Raw genomic sequence first — 14493 nt, 5'->3', positions numbered from 1 at the left:
ATGGCTGCTTTTGGCGGGAGTCCTGCTCAGGCTGAAATTGTAGACTTTAAAATCCCGACTGCAAATAATAAAACTCTTTTTGTCTGTAACATTCTTCCCAGAGAGTCCGAGGCTGAAATTTATGTGAGTGCCGGATGGAGATGGGGAGGTGGGAAGTGTTGGGGATGGAGGGGGTTTGGGGATGAAGGTGGTGTGGGGGGGTAATGGGGATAGAGAGGGTGATGGGGATAGGGGTTTGGAGATGGAGGGGGTGGGGAGAGTTGGGGACGAAGGTGGTGGGAGGGTGTTGGGGATGGGGATGGGGGTGGTGGGGGTGTGTGGGGATGAGGGGGTGTTGGGATGGAAGGGATGAGGGGGTGTTGGGGATGGAGGGGGAGGAGGGGGTTTGGGGATGGAGGGGATGGGGAGAGTTGGGGATGAAGGTGGTGGGGGGATGGGGCGGAGGGGGTTTGGGGATGAAGGTGGCGGGGAGAGTTGGGGTGGTGGGGGGTGTGTTAGGGATGGGGGTGGTGAGAGGGGTGTTGGGATGGGGATGGAGGGGGTGTTGGAGATGGGGGTTTGGGGATGAAGGTGGTGGGGAGAGATGGGGAGGAAGGTGGTGAGGAGAGATGGGGGGATGGGATGGTGGTGGGGTGTTGGGGAATGGGGGTCTTGGGGGGGGATGGGATGGTGTTTGGCAGATGGAGGTGGTGTTGGGGGGATGGAGGTGGTGTTGGGGGGATGGAGGTGGTGTTGGGGGGATGGGGGGTGTATGGGGGATGGGGATGGGGGGGTGTTGGAGTGATGGGGATGGGGGGTGTTGGGGGGATGGGGACAGTGTTGGGATGGGGACAGTGTTGGGGGGATGGGGGGGATGGGGGTGTGTGGGGGGGATGGGGGTATGGGGGGGTGTTGGGGGGGATGGGGGTATGGGGGGGTGTTGGGGGGATGGGGGTATGGGGGTGTTGGGGGGATGGGGGCAGTGTTGGGGGATGGGGGGGTGTTGGTGGGATGGGGATGGGGGCAGTGTTGGGGGGATGGGGGGGTGTTGGTGGGATGGGGATGGGGGCAGTGTTTGGGGGATGGGGGGATGGAGGTGTTTGGGGCGAGTTGGGATGGGGGTGTTGGGGGATGGGGGTTGTTTGGGGGACAGGGCTGGTGGAGGGGTTGTTGGGGGGAACGGAGGTAGTGGTAGGGGTGTTGGTGGGGATGGGGGTGGTATTAGGGATGGGGATGTTGGGGGGATGGGGGTGATAGTGGGGATGGGGATGTTGGGGGGGATGGGGGTGGTAGGGGTGATGGGGGGTGGTGGGGGTGGTAGGGGTGATGGGGGGTGGTGGGGGGGGGTGGGGGTGGTAGGGGTGATGGGGGGTGGTGGGGGGGTGGGGGTGGTAGGGGTGATGGGGGGGTGGTGGGGGGAGGGGGTGGGGGGGGTGGTAGGGGTGATGGGGGGGTGGTGGTGGGGATGGGGGTGTTGGAGGGGTGGTGGGGATGGGGGTGTTGGAGGGGTGGTGGTGGGGGTGTTGGGGGGAATGGGGGTGTTGGGGGCAATGGGGGGTGGTGGTGGGGGAATGGGGGGTGGTGGTGGGGGAATGGAGGGTGGTGTTGGGGGGAATGGGGGTGGTGTTGGGGGAATGGGGGTGGTGGAGGGAATGGGGGTGTAGGGGAGGATGGAGGTGTTGGGGGGACGGGTGGTGGTGGGGTGTTGGGGGGGACGGTGGGGGTGTTGGGGGCATGTTGGGGGGATGGAGGTGTTTGGGGCGAGTTGGGATGGGGGTGTTGGGGGGACGGGGTGATGGGGGTTGTTTGGGGGGCACGGCTGGTGGAGGGGTTGTTGGGGGGAACGGAGGTAGTGGTGGGGGTGTTGGTGGGGATGGGGGTGTTGGGGGGATGGGGGTGTTGGGGGGTGGTGGTGGGGGTGTTGGGGGGGAATGGGGGTGGTGGTGGGGGTGTTGGGGGGGAATGGGGGTGGTGGGGGAATGGGTGTGTGGTGGTGGGGGGCGGTGGTGGGGGGAATGAGGGTGGTGGGGGTGTAGGGGAGGATGGAGGTGTTGGGGGGGACGGGTGGTGGTGGTGGGGTGTTGGGGGGAGGGGTGTTGGGGGGACGGGGTGGTGTTGGGGGGGACGGAGGTACTGGTGGGGGTGTTGGGGGGATGGAGGTGTTGGGGGGATGGGGGTGTTGGGGGCATGTTGGGGGGATGGAGGTGTTTGGGGCGAGTTGGGATGGGGGCGTTGGGGGGACGGGGTGATGGGGGTTGTTTGGGGGACACGGCTGGTGGAGGGGTTGTTGGGGGGAACGGAGGTAGTGGTGGGGGTGTTGGGGATGGGGATGTTGGGGGGGATGGGGGTGGTGGTGGGCATGGGGATGTTGGGGGTGATGGGGGTGGTGGTGGGGATGGGGGTGTTGGGGAATGGGGTGTTTGGGGGATGGGGTGGTGGTGGGGTTAGGGGTGGTGGTGGGGATGGGGGTGTTTGGGGGATGGGGGTGGTGGTGGGGTTGTTGGGGGGAACGGAGGTAGTGGTGGGGGTGATGGGGATGTTGGGGGGGATGGGGGTGGTGGTGGGCATGGGGATGTTGGGGGTGATGGTGGTGGTGGTGGGGATGGGGGTGTTGGGGAATGGGGTGTTTGGGGGATGGGGTGGTGGTGGGGTTAGGGGTGGTGGTGGGGATGGGGGTGTTTGGGGGATGGGGGTGGTGGTGGGGTTGGGGGCGATGGGGGGATTAGGGAGTTTGGGGGAGATGAGGGTGTTGGGGGGAGGGGTGTTGGGACGGGGTGGTGGTGGGGTGTTGGGGGAGACGGAGGTAGTGGTGGGGGTTTTGGGGGGACGGGGGTGGTGGGGTGTTTGGGGGACGGGGTGGTGGTGGGGGGGACAGGGGTGATGGTGAGGTGTTGGGGGGACGGGGGTGGTGTTGGGGAATGGGGTGGTGGTGTGGTGTTGGGGGGACGCCGGTGTTGGGGGGGATGGGGATGGGGGTGGTGGTGGGGATGGGGGTGTTGGGGCTGGGATGGGGGTGGTGGTGGTGGGGATGGGGGTGTTGGGGGTGGGATGGGGTGGTGGTGGGGATGGGGTTGTTGGGGATGGGGGTGTTGGGGGAGGGATGGGGGTGTTGGGGGAGATGGGGGTGTTGGGAGGGATGGGGTTGTTGGGGGGGATTGGGGTGTTGGGGAGATGGGGGGACGGGGTGATGGGGGTTGTTTGGGGGACAGGGCTGGTGGGGGGTTGTTGGGAGGAACGAAGGTAGTGGTGGGGGTGTTGGGAGGAACGAAGGTAGTGGTGGGGGTGTTGGGGGGAACGGAGGTAGTGGTGGGGGTGTTGGGGGGACGGGGGTTGGTGGTGGGGTGTTGGGGGGACGGAGGTGGTGGTGGAGGTGTTGGGGGGACGGAGGTGGTGGTGGAGGTGTTGGGGGGACGGAGGTGGTGGTGGAGGTGTTGGGGGGACGGAGGTATTGGTGGAGGTGTTGGGGGGACAGAAGTAATGGTGGGGATGTTGGTGGGTCGGGGGTTGGCGGTGGAATGTTGGTGGGACGGGGGTTGGCGGTGGGGTGTTGGGGGGGGGATGGGGGTGGTGGTGGGATGGGAGTGGTGATGGGGATGGGGGTGTTGAGGGGTGTTGTGGGGGTGGGGATGTGGGTGTTGGGGGGATGTGGGTGTTGGGGGGATGTGGGTGTTGGGGGGATGTGAGTGTTGGGTGGGGATGTGGGTGTTGGGGGGATGTGAGTGTTGGGTGGTGTTGGGGGGATGTGGGTGTTGGGATGTGAGTGTTGGGGGGTGTTGGGTGGATGAGGGTTTTGGGCGGATATGGGTGTTGAGGGGGTTTTGGGGGGATGTGGGTGTTGGGATGGGAGTGTTGGGGGATGTTGGGTGGATGTGGGTTTTGGGCGGATGTGGGTGCTGAGGGGGCTTTGGGGGGATGTGGGTGTTGGGGGGAATGTGGGTGTTGGGGGAGTGTTGGGGGGAATGTGGGTGTTGGGGGAGTGTTGGGGGGATGTAGGTTTTGGGCGGATGTGGGTGTTGAGGGGGTGTTGGGGGGATGGGGGTGTGGGATGGGGGTGTTGGGGGGAACGGAGGTAGTGGTGGGGGTGTTGGGGATGGGGATGTTGGGGGGGATGGGGGTGGTGGTGGGCATGGGGATGTTGGGGGTGATGGGGGTGGTGGTGGGGATGGGGGTGTTGGGGAATGGGGTGTTTGGGGGATGGGGTGGTGGTGGGGTTAGGGGTGGTGGTGGGGATGGGGGTGTTTGGGGGATGGGGGTGGTGGTGGGGTTGGGGGCGTTGGGGGGATTAGGGAGTTTGGGGGAGATGAGGGTGTTGGGGGGAGGGGTGTTGGGACGGGGTGGTGGTGGGGTGTTGGGGGAGACGGAGGTAGTGGTGGGGGTTTTGGGGGGACGGGGGTGGTGGGGTGTTTGGGGGACGGGGTGGTGGTGGGGGGGACAGGGGTGATGGTGAGGTGTTGGGGGGACGGGGGTGGTGTTGGGGAATGGGGTGGTGGTGTGGTGTTGGGGGGACGCCGGTGTTGGGGGGGATGGGGATGGGGGTGGTGGTGGGGATGGGGGTGTTGGGGCTGGGATGGGGGTGGTGGTGGTGGGGATGGGGGTGTTGGGGGTGGGATGGGGTGGTGGTGGGGATGGGGTTGTTGGGGATGGGGGTGTTGGGGGAGGGATGGGGGTGTTGGGGGAGATGGGGGTGTTGGGAGGGATGGGGTTGTTGGGGAGATGGGGGGACGGGGTGATGGGGGTTGTTTGGGGGACAGGGCTGGTGGGGGGTTGTTGGGAGGAACGAAGGTAGTGGTGGGGGTGTTGGGAGGAACGAAGGTAGTGGTGGGGGTGTTGGGGGGAACGGAGGTAGTGGTGGGGGTGTTGGGGGGACGGGGGTTGGTGGTGGGGTGTTGGGGGGACGGAGGTGGTGGTGGAGGTGTTGGGGGGACGGAGGTGGTGGTGGAGGTGTTGGGGGGACGGAGGTGGTGGTGGAGGTGTTGGGGGGACGGAGGTATTGGTGGAGGTGTTGGGGGGACAGAAGTAATGGTGGGGATGTTGGTGGGTCGGGGGTTGGCGGTGGAATGTTGGTGGGACGGGGGTTGGCGGTGGGGTGTTGGGGGGGGGATGGGGGTGGTGGTGGGATGGGAGTGGTGATGGGGATGGGGGTGTTGAGGGGTGTTGTGGGGGTGGGGATGTGGGTGTTGGGGGGATGTGGGTGTTGGGGGGATGTGAGTGTTGGGTGGGGATGTGGGTGTTGGGGGGATGTGAGTGTTGGGTGGTGTTGGGGGGATGTGGGTGTTGGGATGTGAGTGTTGGGGGGTGTTGGGTGGATGAGGGTTTTGGGCGGATATGGGTGTTGAGGGGGTTTTGGGGGGATGTGGGTGTTGGGATGGGAGTGTTGGGGGATGTTGGGTGGATGTGGGTTTTGGGCGGATGTGGGTGCTGAGGGGGCTTTGGGGGGATGTGGGTGTTGGGGGGAATGTGGGTGTTGGGGGAGTGTTGGGGGGATGTAGGTTTTGGGCGGATGTGGGTGTTGAGGGGGTGTTGGGGGGATGGGGGTGTGGGATGGGGGTTTTGGGGGTGGAGGGGAGAGTTGTGGATGGAGGTGGCTTGGGGATGGAGAAGTGTGGTTGAGGTTGGAGATGGAGATGGTGGGGGAATGGTGTTGGGGATGGAGATGGTGAGGGGAGTGGGAGTCGGGGGAAGGGGGTGGTATGGAGGATGGGGAGGTAGCATAGAGAAGGAGCTGGGTAGCAGAGCTTCTGACTGGGAAGATGGGTGGAGGTGGGGGAGAAGGTGTTGCTGGAGGGAGGGAAATGGGAGGGAAGCTCGTGATGAGATGGGGAGGGGCTGTGGTGTCACAGGCTAGATGGTATGGGGAACAAATAGGGCAAGAGGTCGGGGTTGGGAAGAAGCATTTGATGAAGTGTTGAGAGAGAGTGGAGGTATGTGGAAGATGGATGGTGTAGATGAGTGGTGCTAAGGAAGTAGGAAGAGAATGAGTGTTGAGGGACCAGGTTTGGAACGTGTAATCAACCCTTTCTTTTTGTGTGTGTGTGTGTGTGTGTGTGTGTGTGTGTGTGTGTGTGTGTGTGTGTGTGAAAATATTCACCACTTAAGGGAGTGGAAAATGAGGATTATTCCTGTGGCCTTTGGCCTTTCCTGTGTTCACAGGACTGCATTTTCAGAGCGTTTTCTGATTTTGGACTCCTGTACTCGGTGCGGGTTTGCAGGAATGCTGCTGTAGCTGAACCAGGTTATTATGCCATTGTCAAATTCTATTCAGCATTCAGTGCTGCCAAAGCGCAAAGTGACACAAATAAGAAGTGTTTATTCCAAAGAATTCCTTTGAAGGTAAGAACTAATTTGAAATAGCATGGATTTTACAAGAATTATATCTTTGTTAACTTTGACCATGGACCTCTGGATGCAGCCAAAGTTTCTATTACTCTTCTCTCATCCAACTGATTTTGCATGATTTCCACTTCACTTAACTGTGACTGTTATTTGACAAAACAACTGTTAAAAATCAAACTTGCAAAATGCTTTGAATTATGACTAATCAAGTTTCAATGGCAGGTCTCAATGTGGAATTGAAGGCAAGGCATTTTAAATTATTAGATTAAATTAGATTACTTGCAGTGTGGAAACAGGCCCTTCAGCCCAACAAGTCCACACCGACCCGCCGAAGCGCAACCCACCCATACCACTACATTTACCCCTTATCTAACACTATGGGCAATTTAGCATGGCCAATTCACCTGACCTGCATATCTTTGGACTGTGGGAGAAAACCAGAGTACCCGGAGGAAACCCACGCAGACACGGGGAGAATGTGCAAAGTCCACACAGTCGGTCGCCTGGTGGGATGAACCCGGGTCTCTGGCGCTGTGAGGCAGCAGTGCTAACCACTGTGCCACCGTGCCGCCACAATTATGGATACAGAATCACAGTGCTGTACAGCATGGAAACAGCCTTCGGTCCAACTCATTCATGCCTACCAAATCTAATCGCATTTGCCAGCATTTTGCCCACGTCCCTCTTAAACCCCTCCTATTCATATACCCATCCAGATGCCTTTTAAAAATTGTAATTGTGCCAGCCTTCACCACTTTGTCTGGCAACTCATTCCATAAAAGTATCACCCTCTACTTGAAGAGTATTGCTCCTTAGGTCCTTTTTTAAACCTTTCCCATCTCATCTTAAACCTCTGCTGTCTAGTTTTGGATTCGCCCACCATGATGAGAAGACGTTGGCTGTTTACCTTAAGCATGCCCCTCCAACGCTCTGGGGAAAATAGCCCCAGCCTATTCTGCCTCACCGTATAACTCAAGCCCCCCAACCTTGGCAACACCCTTGTAAATCTTTTCTGAACCCTTTCAAATTTCACAACATCCTTCGTATAGCAGGGAAACCAGAATTGCACACTGTATTCCAAAAGTGGCCTAACCAACATCCTCTCCAGCCACAATAGGACTTTCCAAATCCTATACTCAATGCACTGACTAATAAAGGCAAGCATACCAACGTTGCCTTAACTATCCTGTCTGCCTGGGACTCCACTTTCAAGGAACTGTGAACTTGCACTTCAAACTCTTTTTGTTCAGCAGCACTCCCCAGGACCATATGTATAGGTCCTGCCCTGATTTGCCATTCCAAATGGCAGCACCTCATATTTTCTAAATTAAACTCCATCTGCCACTCCTTGGCTCAATGGTCCATCCAATCAAGGTCCCATTGTACTCTGAGGTAACCACGTTTGCTGTCCACTACACCTCCAATTTTGGTATCATCTGCAAACTTACTAACTATATCTCCTATGTTCACATCCAAATCATTAAAATAAATGACAAAAAGCTGTGGACCCAGCACGAATCCTTGCTGCATACTGCTGGTCCTAGGCATCCAGTCTGAAAAGCAACTGTCCACCACCACCCTCTGTCTTCTACTTTCAAGCCAGTTCTATATCCGAATGGCTAGTTCTTCCTGTGTTCCATGTGATCTAACCTTGCCAACCAGTCTACCATGAGGAATCTTGTTGAACGCCTTACTGAAGTCCACATAGTGGGCGGCACGGTGGTTAGCACTGTTGTCTCACAGCGCCTGAGACCCGGGTTCAATTCCCGACTCAGGCGACTGACTGTGGAGTTTGCACATACTCCCCGTGTCTGCGTGGGTTTCCTCCGGGTGCTCCGGTTTCCTCCCACAGTCCAAAGATGTGCGGGTCAGGTGAATTGGCCATGCTAAATTGCCTGTAGTGTTAGGTAAGGGGTAAATGTAGGGGTATGGGTGGGTTGCGCTTCGGCAGGTTGGTGTGGACGTGTTGGGCCGAAGGGCCTGTTTCCACACTGTAAGTAATCTAATCTAATAGATCATGTCCATCGCTCTGCCCTCATCAGTCTTCGTCATTACTCCTTTAAAGAACTCAATCAAGTTTGTGAGATGTGATTTCCCATACACAAAGCCATGTTGACTATCCCTGATCAGTCCTTGCCTTTCCAAATACTTGTAAATCCTGTCTCTTAGGAATCCCTCCAACAACTTGCCCACCACTGATGTCAGGCTTACCGATCTATGGCTCCCTGGCTTTTCCTGACCACCTTTCTTAAATAGGGGCACCATGTTAGCCAATCTCCAGCCTTCCAGAACCTCACATGTGGCTATCGATGATACAAATATCTCAGTAGGGCCTGGCAATCCCTTCCCATAGAGTTCTAGGCTACACCTAATCAGGTCCTGGGAATTGATCCACCTTTATGCGTTTTAAGACATCTAGCACACTACCTCTGTAATATGGACATTTGTCAAGATGGCATTATTTATTTTCCCACATTCTCTATCTTTCATATCCTTTGCAGTAAATACTGATGCAAAATATTCATTTAGTATCTCCCCCATCTTAAGTGTATTAGCTATAAATGCATATAGTTCAGTCCGTGTCCAAATGCAGCAAGTCCTGGACAATATCTAGGCCAAGACTGAACTGAGTTAAGTAATATTGATGCCACAAAAATGGCAGTCAATAATCATCTCCAACAACAGAAACTTTAACCATTGTCCATTGACACACATGCATATCACTGAACACTGGACTAAAAATGTTCTTATCAAAATAACACAAGTTTATTGCACAAAAGACAAAAAAAGTCAGTTCAGAAAATACTAATATAACAGCAAACCATGTTTTCAACCTGTTTCCCATCAATATCCTTTACAGTAAAATGTCACTCCTATCTTAACTCTTTTTAATTTCTTACCTGCCAGCTCTTACCAGATTTTATGGCCAAGAGATCCCTTTACAGATTTGATGACCTAAATTCTTTTCAGTTTTGATAACTGGAGAATTTCTACACAAACTCTCTCAGCTTGATGACTACACACTAAAGCCCTTCTGCTAGGTTAAAACTATTCTTCAGAAAACTGGAACTGGAGTTTGAAATAACTCAAATCAGTTGTGGCCCTTGGTCTGTTAAAGAAGTTCTACTTTGTAAACACTGGACCAGTCAACACTGCAGGTGTCCTGCTAGGCACTTAACTGACATCACATACTTTTGTGGAACTGAGGTAGTTGCTGGGGGTGACAATTAGTTTGATCCATAACAGATTACATGGTGAAACTTCATGTTGGGTATACACCGTGTATTTTGATAATGGCAACATACGCGGTACACACACATACACAAAATATGCAACTTTAAAATTTGGATTGCATTGTGTGGCTCCATTATTTCATTTTCCCTTGAACCATCACATTTGGTTTTAACTGCCTTGTGACATGATATGGGTGATTGACTAAGTTCTTATGTGCAGCAAGAATTTATAGATATGTTACCCTTAATTTCAGTCCTGTTTTCCTTGAGTAACATTTCACATGTAAGCATTACCAGGTCATATTCAATTACTAAAAGCCTGATATTAGCATCAAAATCTGATGTCAATATGAGGCTGTTAAACCTCTTTTGAAAGCTGAACTTGTGGCTGTATGAAATAGTGCTGTTCTGCCCAGACAGGCAAGTTTGACATCAAGGCGAAAGTGAGTACTGCAGATGCTGGAGATCAGAGTCAAGAGCGTGGTGCTGGAAAAGCACAGCAGGTCAGGCAGCATCCGAAGAGCAGGAAGGGCTTTTGCATGAAACATCGATTTTCCTGCTCCTCGGATGTTTGACATCAGACCTACTTTTGCTGCAACATGAACTAAATAGATGTCCTGAAACTCATACAACTTAGATGCACAGTCTGGGACTAAGCGAAGATGAAGATTATTTTGGAATCTGCTGTCAGTCTTGCTTGGAGACTGCAAAGTTGTATGTGGTTGCAATTGATTAATTGTAATTCAATCCATCATCCAGCATGAAATCAGTACAAACATTAGACTTTATACTATTTTCCCTTCAAAACTCCTGGCTCACATTGAGGTACCCCGCTTGCATTTTTGTCCGAATTCCTTATTAAATGTATTGCTTCTTAGTAGGTATCATTCCTAAATTTGTTTCTTTGCTTTTTATATAGGTTCAAATGTGCACAAAGCGACAGTCTATGAAAACTTCCCAAGAGAACCAACTTCCTCTAAATAGCATCAAATGCCAGGAATTGGCCAATTACTACCTTGGTTTTAATGGATGGTGCAGTCGCATAATTGCAGTAAGTAGAAAATAGGCATTCAAAACAATAAAACATAATGGCCTTTTTATATTTAAAGTATTCATTGAAATGAACTTCAGCCCATTTTTATGCTGTAGTCAAATTTCCACTACTTTACTTCATAAATGACTTTACTCACCGTAGTTGTTTGCCCTTCACCTAAACTTACACAGTTATTGTCAGCCACACTGAGTTTAACATTGAGTATGTCTTGTTCTTGAATTGGAGCCTTTAATTACTGAGCTTCCTTTCTGCCTCCACTCAAGCATACATGGTAAAAATTCCAAACATAAATCATGTTCCTCTGTTGTCTTTTTTAGATTACTTACAGTGTGGAAACAGGCCCTTCGGCCCAACAAGTCCACACCGACCCGCCGAAGCGCAACCCACCCATACCCCTACATTTACCCCTTACCTAACACTACGGGCAATTTAGCATGGCCAATTCACCTGACCCGCACATCTTTGGACTGTGCGAGAAAACCAGACTACCCGGAAGAAACCCACGCACACGGGGTGAAAGTGCAAACTCCACACAGTCAGTCGCCTGAGTCGGGAATTGAACCCGGGTCTCAGGCGCTGTGAGGCAGCAGTGCTAACCACTGTGCCACCGTGCCGCCTACTATTTACACAGTATTTACACAGTAATCCTCTTTTCAATGTAAAATCATTCCGGAGAAAGCAATAATTTAAAGTCGTCTTGTCCATAGCTGGCTGTCTCCTTGCATCATCTACCATATGTTCCTTCCATTGTCAATTTATACCACTCTGAAGGTGTGTCTTTTTGCCCAAAACTGGGCACTTGCTTGTCTCTGTTCTTTATCCAACTTTCAGCTTCCACCTTTGCAAACACTTTTATTTTACAATTTCAGTTCCATCTCCAGTCCTCAACCTGTCTGCTCTCTGCTATCATGCTTGACACAACTTAACCTGCCTGGCATCCTGGACTGCATTGTTAACTCCTATTCATACTTATTACTTCAATCAATCTTTTGTATTAAATGAACCAGTAACTTTGCTGATCAAAGTTCCCAGGATATCCTCTGTGACTGATTGTAGATCACTTCTTCATGTTCCATTATTTCTCCACTGCTTTGAATCACATTGAACGCTTCTTTACTCTGAAAATTCTCCTCCATTTTTCATCTGGGGCATTGCATATTGGTGCATTACCACTATAGTTATAGAGGTATACAGCATGGAAACATCCTTCAGTCCTACTTGTCCATGCTGACGAGGTATCCTAAATCAATCTAGTCCCATTTGCTAGCACTTTGTCCATATCCCTCTAAGCCCTTCTTATTCATGTACCCATCCAGATACCTGTTAAATGTTATAATTGTACCAGCCTCCACCACTTCCTCTGACAGCTCATTCCATACATACACCACTCTCTGTGTGAAAATGTTGCCTCTTCGGTCCCTTTTTAAAATCTTTCCCCTCTCACTTTAAACCTATACCCTCTAATTTTGGATTCTGTTACCCTGAGGAAAAGATTTTGACTATTCACCCTATCAATGTCCCCCCATGATTTTGTAAACTTCTTTAAAGTCACGCCTTAGCCTGCAATGCTCCAGGGAAAACAGCCCCAGCCTATCCAACCTCTCCCAAGAGCTCAAACCTTCCAACACTGGCAACATCTTTGTAACTCTTTTCTGAACCCTTTCAAGTTCAGCAACATCCTTCAAGGGAGACCAGAATTGAATGCAATACTCCAAAAGTGGCCTAACCAATGTCCTGTACAACCTCAATATGACCTCCCAATTCCTATATTCAATGCACTGACCAATAAAGGAAAGCATACCAATATACCTTTTTCACTATCCTGTCTATCTGGGACTCCAGTTTCAAGGAACTAAGAACCTGCACTCCCTGGTCTCTTTGTTCAGCAACACTCCCCAGGACCTTACCATTAAGTGTATAAGTCCTTTGATGGAACTCTAATTCGTTATTTGCATGTATTTTATTGACATTTGGAAGAATGAGATTGGTTTCCAAATGTATATTGATATTTAATTTACCCCCCTTTATTTCCTTCTATGACTCTGTGGAAATTGGAACTGTATTCACCAGCTTAAGAATAAGACCTGAATAACTTATTATTTTCTCCAGTTTGGATTAGGTGAAGACCACAGTAATCTTTTCCAGCTATCTGTACCCTGAGCCCAGTGTCAGAAACTTGCAAACTATACATACTTGAGCTTAATTTCTCCAGCATCCAGCACACTTTTCTAGCAGTCTCTAAAATTATTTTCTTTCTTGCTTGGAGTGCCCGCTTTTGCATCTATAATTGAAAAACACATCCACACCTACGGCATGGTGACTTAGTAGTTAGCACTGCTGCTTCACAGTGCCAGAGACCAGCATTCGATTCCAGTCTCTGGCGACTGTCTGTGTGGAGTTTGCACATTCTCCCCGTGGCTGCGTGGGTTTCCTCCGGGTGCTCCGGTTTCCTCCCACAGTCCAAAGATGTGTAGGTCAGGTGAATTGGCCATGCTAAATTACCCATAGTGTTAGTTGCATTCGTCAGAGGGAAATGGGTCTGGGTGGGCTACTAATCGGAGGTTTGATGTAGACTTGTTGGGCGAAATTGCCTGTTTCTACGCTGTAGGGAATTTACGTTTTTTTCTTCTTGAGGCTGAAATTATTTTGCTGTACTTGCTACTTCCATTCTTTTTAAATTAGAAACCATATTTGAAAACGTATTTATTGCTATACATGAATCTTGCTGTTCACCTGTTCCATTCTGAACAGTATCAAGGTCAAGTTCTGCTCTTTCATTTAAATCTACCCAGAGCCTTGCCTCTCTCTATTTTCACGTCTCCTGTAGCGATATTTCCATGTGTTCTTTCTACCCCCAAAACCAGATTATTTGTCATGTCCTTCCGTTGATCATTGCTCCTTCGATCACTAAGCTTTCCATCCTGTGATTTTCTATATTGTTAAATTTGCTTCTGCTTCCATCCATGCTTTAAGCCTCCTGCTGACACCTTTCCTCTGACTATACTTTCCTGCTGCCTTAAACATCTATTTTTCTTCTTTTTTGGCCAAAAGATTAAGCCTAAGCATAAAGCACTCGGGTATCTTCCGATTTTGTGTATATGGTGCTTTTATATATATATATGGGCTATCATCTTGTATCTTACTTTACCATTCATGCAATTAGCACATGATCAGCAATGTGTCACCAGATTAGAAAGAAACTGCCCCAGAGCTGATGACGCAGAATGAGGAACCTTTTATCGTGCTGCAGCTGCAAATGTTGGAAATAAACCAGGTTGAAAGTATTTGATTATAAGATAGAAAAAGGGACTTTCACATTTGCACCGCTCGTGGGACTATTAAGTAGCTATTTTCCCCTTACCACCAGCATGCGGTAAAATGTGCAAAGTTAGTGTAAGAAAATGGCCCTAGTTAATTTATGATGTGGAAGTGCTGGTGTTAGACTGAGGTGGACAAATTTAAAAATCACACAACACAAGGTTACAGTCCAACAGGTTTATTTCAAAGTATAAGCTTTTGGACTGCTGATCCTTCGTCAGGTAGCTACTGGACAAAGGAGCAGCACTCCGAAAGCTTGTACTTGTGAAAAAAAATGGTTGGACTATAACCTGGTGTCATGTGATTTTTAACCTAGTTAATTTATTGTGAGGGAACTGACTAGAAATTTAGTAAAGTTAGACTTCAGTCATACAGGCATTGTTTGGGTCACATTTGGAGAAATGCATATTGTATTGGTCACCTATTTAAAGAAGGATTTAAATGCAAGGAAGCAGTTCAAAGGTCTACCAGGCTAATGATTGGAATGGATGGGGTTGTCTTAAGTAAATGTTGGGGAAAGTGAGAACTGCAGATGCTGGAGATCAGAGCTGAAAATGTGTTACTGGAAAAGCGCAG

The 14493-nt window shown here is 51.3% G+C and overlaps 1 protein-coding gene across 1 annotated transcript in view; it reads left to right on the top strand.

The window, feature by feature from the left end:
- rdm1 (RAD52 motif containing 1) overlaps nt 1-14493 on the top strand; it is a 28318-nt gene continuing 13825 nt past the window's right edge. Inside the window, exons 1-3 of the mRNA XM_060848866.1 lie at nt 1-123; nt 6130-6309; nt 10465-10596. Of these exons, the coding sequence (XP_060704849.1) occupies nt 1-123; nt 6130-6309; nt 10465-10596 (435 nt within the window). The remainder of the gene's footprint in view (nt 124-6129; nt 6310-10464; nt 10597-14493) is intronic.

Source organism: Hemiscyllium ocellatum, chromosome 32 (assembly GCF_020745735.1).
Source record: "Hemiscyllium ocellatum isolate sHemOce1 chromosome 32, sHemOce1.pat.X.cur, whole genome shotgun sequence".
Taxonomy (NCBI): domain Eukaryota; kingdom Metazoa; phylum Chordata; class Chondrichthyes; order Orectolobiformes; family Hemiscylliidae; genus Hemiscyllium; species Hemiscyllium ocellatum.
The sequence above is the reverse complement of the archived record's forward strand: the minus strand, read 5'-3'. Positions and strand labels throughout refer to the sequence as shown.